Source organism: Myotis davidii, unplaced genomic scaffold (assembly GCF_000327345.1).
Source record: "Myotis davidii unplaced genomic scaffold, ASM32734v1 scaffold324, whole genome shotgun sequence".
NCBI classification, from domain to species: Eukaryota; Metazoa; Chordata; class Mammalia; order Chiroptera; family Vespertilionidae; genus Myotis; species Myotis davidii.
The window spans coordinates 834,681-842,927 of NW_006295053.1; the positions used below are offsets into that span (position 1 = coordinate 834,681).

The 8,247-nt window shown below is 51.9% G+C and overlaps 1 protein-coding gene across 1 annotated transcript in view; it reads right to left on the reverse strand.

Annotated features, from left to right (window-relative positions):
- The window catches only part of IQGAP1 (IQ motif containing GTPase activating protein 1), a 114,386-nt gene that overhangs the window by 12,066 nt on the left and 94,073 nt on the right, over positions 1 to 8,247 (reverse strand). Inside the window, exons 26-30 of the mRNA XM_015567741.1 lie at positions 7,678 to 7,810; positions 5,032 to 5,134; positions 3,932 to 4,067; positions 3,462 to 3,549; positions 6 to 245 (exon numbers count right to left, since the gene is read on the reverse strand). Coding sequence (XP_015423227.1) covers positions 6 to 245; positions 3,462 to 3,549; positions 3,932 to 4,067; positions 5,032 to 5,134; positions 7,678 to 7,810 — 700 coding nt within the window. The remainder of the gene's footprint in view (positions 1 to 5; positions 246 to 3,461; positions 3,550 to 3,931; positions 4,068 to 5,031; positions 5,135 to 7,677; positions 7,811 to 8,247) is intronic.

Below are 8,247 nucleotides of genomic sequence, written 5' to 3' on the forward strand. Positions count from 1 at the left end.
TGTGGCCAGCCCCCGCCGCCCCCGTGCAGTACCCTGGCGATGTCGTTGATCAGCTCCTGGTACCGGTTCTTCGGGTTCACGGTCCCCAGCTCCGTGAGCTTCTTCAAGCCCGCCTGGATCTTGTCCTTCTTCTCCTGCAGGCTGAGGTTGCTGTCTTCCTTGACTGATTTGGACTTTTTCATCTTGTCAGGCGTTTTGGCGTCACGGATCGCGCGTCTCTGCATGGCCCTCTGATGCTCTGCTTCCTACACGTAAGAAGTTCCCGGTAAACGCAGGGCACCAGTCCCACACCTGAATTTACGCAGCTCTAGAGCTGCGTTCTGGGAACGGGGGTGGGGGGTCGGGGACACACACACACACCTAGCTGGCAGCTGACAGAGAAACTGCATGAGGTAGAGGCACATTGCTTTACACCTTTTTTTTAAATTATATTTTTAATCTTTATTCTTTTTTCATTGATTTCAGAGAGGACGAGAGAGGGAGAGAGATGGGGCGGGGGGTGTGTGTGTGGGGGGGAGACACACCTAGCCGGCAGCTGACAGAGAAACTGCACGAGGCAGAGGCACATTGCTTTACACTTTTTTTATATTATATTTTTAATCTTTATTCTTTTTTAATTGATTTCAGAGCGGAGGGAGAGGGAGAGATAGAAACAGCAATGATGAGAATCACTGATCAGCTGCCTCCTGAACTCCCCCTACTGAGGATTGAGCTGGCAACCTGGGCATGTCCCCTTGACTGGAATCGAACCCGGGACCCTTCAGTCCACAGGCCGATGTGCTATCCACTGAGCCAAACAGGCTAGGGCTGCTTTACATCTTTGAATCCCCTGGCTTCTTAGGGCTTCTGTCCTGGACTCTTAGGGACAATTAGGAGATTGGGCGCCACTGGCTACAAAATCCCTCGTTTTTCCCCTATCACCTTTTGAGACATGGGAGCCAGCTCATGTTATTTGAAACGCAGCTCAATAAATGTTGTAACTACACCAGGGCAACGCCAGGGCTCAGTCCATTCTTGCTGATTCCTTTTGCCACCTGTCGGTTCTAAATCACGCTTCGGCCTTACCTCTGCTTTTACACAGGCTGCAAAGGCCAGGATCTTCAAAATACAAAGGCTTTCCCTTCGCTCTTCTAGGTTTCCCAGTCAACACCCCATGTTTGCCCAGCATGTCCCTGCCCGACACGGGACCCACACCTGCTGTTCGATTCACTCCGCACTTTCGTCTTTAACTCTGCAAGCGGCTTCTCCATCTGCCACTCTCGTCACCCATCACCATTCCCCAAATCCTTTTCCTAGTTTCCACCTCGCTCATCTCTGCACTTCCTTCTGGCCCTGAGTAGGGTGCCTGCAAGTGACCGGTGGTCACTTTTCTGTAATGTCCACTCTCAATATTTCAGTGATCACCTCCGTGGTGATGGCTCCCTCATCTCTGTCACCGGGGCTCCGGTGCCAGGCTCTGAGCTGCCTGTACTGAGACGCTCTCGTGGGGAAGGCTTATAATCCCTCCCCAACGGGAGCGTTTCCCTTTCCCATGCTGCCCTTCCCCCGATGGCCAGCAGCACACACTCTGCGGTCAGACAGCTGGGTCCCATCTGGTTCTGCCACTACAGGCAGATCGTAGGCAAGTGAGTTAACCCCTCGGGGCCTCAGTGTCCTCATCTGTACAATGAGGATAACAGACTCACCTCCTGGGGTAAGTGCAAGGATTCCATAGAGGGACACAGGGGAAGGCACCCCACCAGCGTCAGGTCCTCAGTAAAGAGGGGCCCCCTCCCCCCACGTCTAACCTCCTTGCAGGTTAAATAGGATGCAGTTATTGGTGACGTCTCTTGCCCCTTTCTTGCCCCTCACACACATCTCTCTCTTCAGTAATCAATCATAGCAGAGAATTCATTTAAAACGGTGTTTTTTAAACAGTCTTCTGGGCATCCTGAAGGGACTCCCAGAGGTGCTACAGGGTTCCAGAAAGCGGGGCTCCCGGGCCCCATTCCTGCGGCTGTCAGAGTAGCTCCAGTTTCGCCTGCTCTATAAGCTGGGTTTCCAGCCAGACCGTGTGGCTCAGTGGTTGAGCGACAACCCAGGAACCAAGAGGTCACCGGTTTGATTCCTGATCAGGCACATGCCTGGGTTTCGGGCTCGATCCCCAGTAGGGGGCACTCAGGGGGCAGCCAATCAATGATGTTCCTCTCTCACCGATGTTTCTATCTCTCTATCTTCCTCCCTTCCTCTCTCTAAAAATCAATAAGAAGACATATATATTTTTTAAATTGTGCTTCCAAGTAAACTGTCACTTAAGGGAAAGGATTCTTATGTCCAAAATCTGAAAACGAATGACCTGACCTACTTCTCCCCTTTTATGAGAACGTGAAACAGGCGCCTTAAACATGAAGTGACTCATCCACACTCCCCACCGCCAGGCCGCCCCCACCACCGGCCTGGGACCTCATCACACACCTAGATGACTCACCACCATCTGCTCTGATGGCGCTACCCAATCACTCTGCACTGAACGTCCCCAAGGCTCTTCACTCCTCTCTCCAGGGCCAAGTTCCTGGCCAGGTTGTGGTGCTACATACCTTGTCCTCAGGTTTTAGCTCTCCCTGCTCTCCCCGCCCAGGCCTTCCTTCTAGAGATGCAGGCCTGGCCACATCACACCCGCCCTTTGTGCCTCAGTTCCCACGCTCCCCTCCTTTATCCGCCCCCTCCCCCCGGCCTGGACTGCCCGCCCCTCTCGCCTCCATCCCATCCATCCTGAGCATGGCTCCCTCGCCACCTCTTTCTGATGCCTTGCTCTTCCCTCACCTCTTTCCTGAATGTCTAGCTCGGTGGTTCTCAACCTTCTTAATGCTGCGACCCTTTAATACAGTTCCTCATGTTGTGGTGACCCCCAACCATAAAATTATTGTCGTTGCTACTTCATAACTGTAATTTTGCTGCTGTTATGAATCGTAATGTAAATATCTCTGATATGCAGGATGTATTTTCATTGTTACAAACTGAACAGAATTAAGGCATAGTGATTAATCACAAAAACAATGTGTCATTATATATGTGTTTTCCGATGGTCTTAGGCGACCCCTGTGAAAGGGCCGCTGGTTTAAAGGCTCCTTCATCACTTCTGGATCATGAACTTGTGGAGTTCAGGAGCCACATCCTGTACTTTTATTCTACCTATAAGGCACCTAACAAAATTCTAACTGTGTAATTAATACTCAATACACTACCGGGCAGATGCCCTGATTCTGCCTGGAGTTCGATGAACACATGCACATACATGTATGTACAGCATGTACGCGCCAGTGAGCTGCCTCTGGCGTTAGGAGCCAGCAACCTTCTCCACCAGCCTCACCCGCCACCGCCCTCTGTCCACCCCCAGGTCACCACCTGGTGTTACCTGTGTCCCCCCCATCCCGAGAGCACCTCTGCCTGGTTAGGGTCCCTGTTAAACCCCTCAGTTTTACCTGTTCGTTGGTGGCTGGCGTTTCCAGGATTTCAGTCAAGGTCTCCCCTGGCTGGAACCGGATGACGTCCACAATTAAACGCTTTGTGCTGGGAGGAAATGGGGGGAACGTTTAAATATTAGCAGGTGTTCTACTTCCTCTCAATGGACCGACGCGGCAGCGGCATAATGGCCGCCTCCTGGAGGCCCTGCCAGGCAGCTGCTAACACCAGATGCTCCAGACCCCAGACGGAGTCGGGCACCTCTAACAGAGCGGGAGCCAAGGCTGGGGTCTCCAAGAGGGAACGTGAGCATCTTATTGGCAAACAAGGCAGATCCGTCCTCGGCCGAGCGTAACATGTGAAGGGACCGCCATGATGACGGCTCCAAGGCCAAGGTGACCATTTCGGGTATAAGCAAGTGGGCGTGTCCACCGGGGCTGAGGGGTGGCTGGAGTCCGTGGGCTTCGCTCTTCCCACTTCCGACACTCACTTCAGTAAGATGGTTCGCGCGTCCATTTCCGCGTTCTCATCCCCAGGTACGTCGAACTTGTTGGTCAGTGTGAGAGACACTTCCGTCTTAGCCAGCGCCTCCTTGTTGGGGTCGTTTAAACTGCCAGCGCCTTCTCCTAAAGTTTTGGGAGGGTGGGAAGGATCAGTGAAGACAGGAGATATGGGAGAGGAGATAGAAACTCCCAGAAAAGATGAAGCCCGTGTAAGGAGATACTTGAATAAGCCAACATGACCCTGGGGCAGGGCCACCCCTGATTGAGAAATAGAAGAAAACAGGTGATAGAGGCGGGGTCCATAGTAAATTCATTTCATAGACGTCTGACAGTCATTTCAACACCACATTATAACCCTAAACCTAGGCCTAACACTCTGCCTACCCTGGGGATTGGGCCTAAGCTGGCAGTCAGACATCGCTCTCGCAGTTCAGGGCCCCTCGCTCCTTACCACCATCTGCAGCAAGGCAGGAGAGGCTCCTGCCACCGCAGTTGCACTTGCCAGCCATGAGCCCAGCTCAGGGCTTCTGGCTGAGCGGCACTTACCCCGTGGGAGCGCCCAGACCACCAGGGGTCAGGCAGCTCCTGCATTGAGTGTCTGCCCCCCGCCCCCCCTCCCCATCAGTGCGTGTAATAGCAACCGGTTCTTCTGCCATTTGGTCAATTTGCATATCAACCTTTTATTATATAAGATGCACTTTTTTTTTAAGAAATGAAGGTGTGTTTTTTGTTGTTTTTTAATATATCTTTACTGATTTCAGAGAGGAAGGGAGAGGGAGAGAGAGATAGAAACATCAATGATGAGAGAGAATCATTGATCGGCTGCCTCCTGCATGCCCCCCACTGGGGATCGAGCCCGCAACCTGGGCATGTGCCCTGACCGGGAATCGAACCTGGGACCTTTCAGGGCTAGGGCTTATACACACATTTTTAAAAAAACCCTCTACTGGACCTCACTCCTCACAGGCAGGGATCACACGCACCTTCTTCCCTAACGTGTATTCAGAGCCTGAACAGTGCAGGTGCCCATCACAACCCTCCTCTGTCGTGCCCCCTCTTACTTCTGTCAGCGGAGTCGGAACCTTACCTATCAGGGACTCGATGGTGGGCACCTCGCCAAGGTCATCCAGCAGCTCATGGATGGGGTCATTGTGCTCCGGGGCAATGGCGTCCTGGTGATCTAGCAGGAGCTGCACGAACACCAGGGGGTCAACTCAATCTACACACTCGGCCCATCAGCCCCAACCCTGCCCACACTGCCCACAGCACAAAAGAAGGTTAGGTGACAAAGCTCCTGCATTCAAAGGGCAGACAAGCCACTCCGCAGCAAGCCTCCCCAAACCAGCAATACATAAAGCAACACATGCAGTGCAGGGAAGGCCCGTGGAGGGGGCAGGAATGGGGGGAAGAGGATCCAAGAGGGGAGAAGGGGTACGTCTGCAATACTTTCAACAACAGAGATAAATTTACCAAAACACAAAACGAACAAACGAAAAACCATATCCTTGGTGGCTCAGTGGTTGAGTGTCGACCTATGAACCAGGAGGTCACGGTTCAATTCCTGGTCAGGGCACAGGCCCGGGTTGTGGGCTGGATCCCCAGTGTGGGGGGTGCAGGAGGCAGCCCATCAATGATTCGCTCTCATCAATGACGTTTCTAACCCTCTTCCCCTCCCCCTTGTGCTCTAAAATCAATAAAAATGTTTTTTTAAAAAATAGGACTTGAGTAGATATTTCTCCAAAGAGGATATACAAATGGTTAATAAGCTCATAAAAAGATTTTTTTTTCAAAGGCATCACAGTTGGCCTCTGCTGGACGACCTGTGATGTATGGTGGGAAAACACTGGCGCTCTCTCAGCCTTACGAGTGTGAAGGGTTTAAATGTTCCCCACGTAAGAAAGGACCAGGAAGCTCTCAGACTTCAACATCCGAGGTCATCAACGGGCCCTACGACCAGTTCAACTCACTCACAGCCACATGTTTCCTTCCTGTTTCCTGTACACAATACCTTTAATTCAGAGAAAAGTACGCCCTGGCAATGTTGTCACTGGAGGCATTCAAGCAAAGCCGTTAAGATTATTGTCTCAAATGATATCCTCAGAAATGACAATGCCCGAAATTTCATTCACATTTTATATATTTTCCCATTTCCTGTTCTATATGCCACCAAAGGCAAAAGGAAGGAATTAAAGACATTTGGGGGGAAAGGGTGCAGCCAAGGGAAAGTAACTCTAAGGTAACAAAGAGGAAAAAGCTGATATTCTATTCATGTTGGAAAAATTACACAAGGAAAAAGAAGTAAAAGCCGGGGTAAAAAGAAGGAACAGAACACCAGTATGTTATTAAGTCCCCAGGTCAGCACTCCCATGGAGGTTCTGGGGCCCACCCTGGGGGTTCTGGTTCAGGAGGCCTGTGGGGGCCCAGCAACTTCATTTTCTATTTTTAAATATATTTTTATTGATTTCAGAGAAGAAGGGCGAGCGAGAGAGAGAAACACCAATAAGAAATCATTGATCGGCTGCCTCTTGCATGCCCCCCACTGGGATTCGAGCCTGCAACCCAGGCATGTGCCCTGACTGGGAATTGGACCGTGACCTCCTGGTTCACAGGTTGACACTCAACCACTGAGCCATGCCCGCTGGGCTCAGCAGCTTCATTTTTAGCATCTTATTGGCAAACTAGAGGCCTGGTGCATGAGATTCATGCACTGAGGTGGTCGGGTGCGGGGTAGGTCCCTCTGCCCAGCCTGCACCCTCTTACAGTCCAGGACCCCTCGGGTGGGGGGTAGGTCCCTCTGCCCGGCCTGTACCCTCTTACAGTCCAGGACCCCTCGGGGGATATCGGGCCTAAACCGGCAGTCAGACATCCCTCTTGCAGTCCAGGACTCCTCGCTCCTTACCGCCTGCCTGCAGCGGAGGCATGAGAGGCTCCCGCCACTGCCGCTGCACTCACCAGCCATGAGCCTGGCTTCTGACTGGGCAGTGCTCCCCCTGTGGGAGTGCACTGACCACCGGAGGCAGCTCCTGCATGGAGCGTCTGGCCCCTGGTGGTCAGTGCACATCATAGCAACCGGTCGCTCCGCCGGTTTGGTCTATTTGCATATTAGGCTTTTATTATATAGGCTAGGATAAGGCAGATAAGTTTTCTGATTCTGCTGCAGGTGGCCCGGGGGTCACTTTGAAAAGGTAGTAAATAGTGTTAAGAATAACAAACAGACAGAACCTAGAGACAGAACCTAGCAAGAGAACATGGCAAAAGATCCTGTCCAGGACCTAGAGACAGACCCTAGCGAGAGAACCTGGCCACCTGGCTGGAGATCCTAACCAGAACTTTGCTGGAGATCCTGACCAGAACTTGGCTAGAGATCCTGGCTAGGCTGCTGATCAACTGAACACTGTCTCTGTGTCATTCCTTCTTCGCCGACTCCGTCCACACCTTTGGGGACCCCTGGACCTGCTGGGGTTGGACCCCAGCAGTTTATTACAAAATCAATATGAATATCAATTATATTTTCACATAACAATAACAAATAGTTAAAAATGAAAATTTATAAAATGCAGCCATAAACAGCAGGACTTAAAAAAAAAAAAAGAATAACAAACAGTAAGACAGAGGCCATGTCAGTAAACCCACCAAGGGAAGGGAGCTATCTGGCTTCTGGAGGGAGTGAAGCAGCAGCTGGGGGAGGCCATTACGGACCGAGCAATGACATTAACTAGAGAAGAGGTCTCACCGTGTGGGTGTTGATGATTTCCCCGATGGAGATGTAGATCACGGGCTTGGTGAGGGTCACGAGGTCGGAGTATTCGTCCACATTAAACTTATCCTGCAGCTCTGGGACGTCGCAAGCAGTTTGGAAAAACCTCCTGGAGAGAAACACGAGAGCCAGACCCCAGAGGTGACACGTGTGTGAGAAGCAGGCGAGAGAACATCCCACAAACCTCGGGAGCAAAGTGTTCGAGCGGACGCCAGTCCAGACAGCTGATTCCGGAGAAAGTGCCTTGGGTTCCCCGTGCCCGGCAGCCTTGGGCCGGGGGCTCCATGCACTTCTCTCCCCGCCCAGGTTTAGCTCCACCCACAGGAACCACTCAACCAAACACCTGTGTCACCGGGAGAACCAACTTTAAGTCGATGCCCTGAACTCACAACTGAATGTTTAATTTACAGATAGTAAAAGTGCTCTCCAGCCCAGCTGGCGTGGCTCAGTGGATAGAGCACCAAGGGAGAGAGAGCAGGGTCCCGGGTTCACATCTGGTCAAGGACACATGCCCGGGTTGCGGGCTTGATCCCCAGTAGGGGGTTA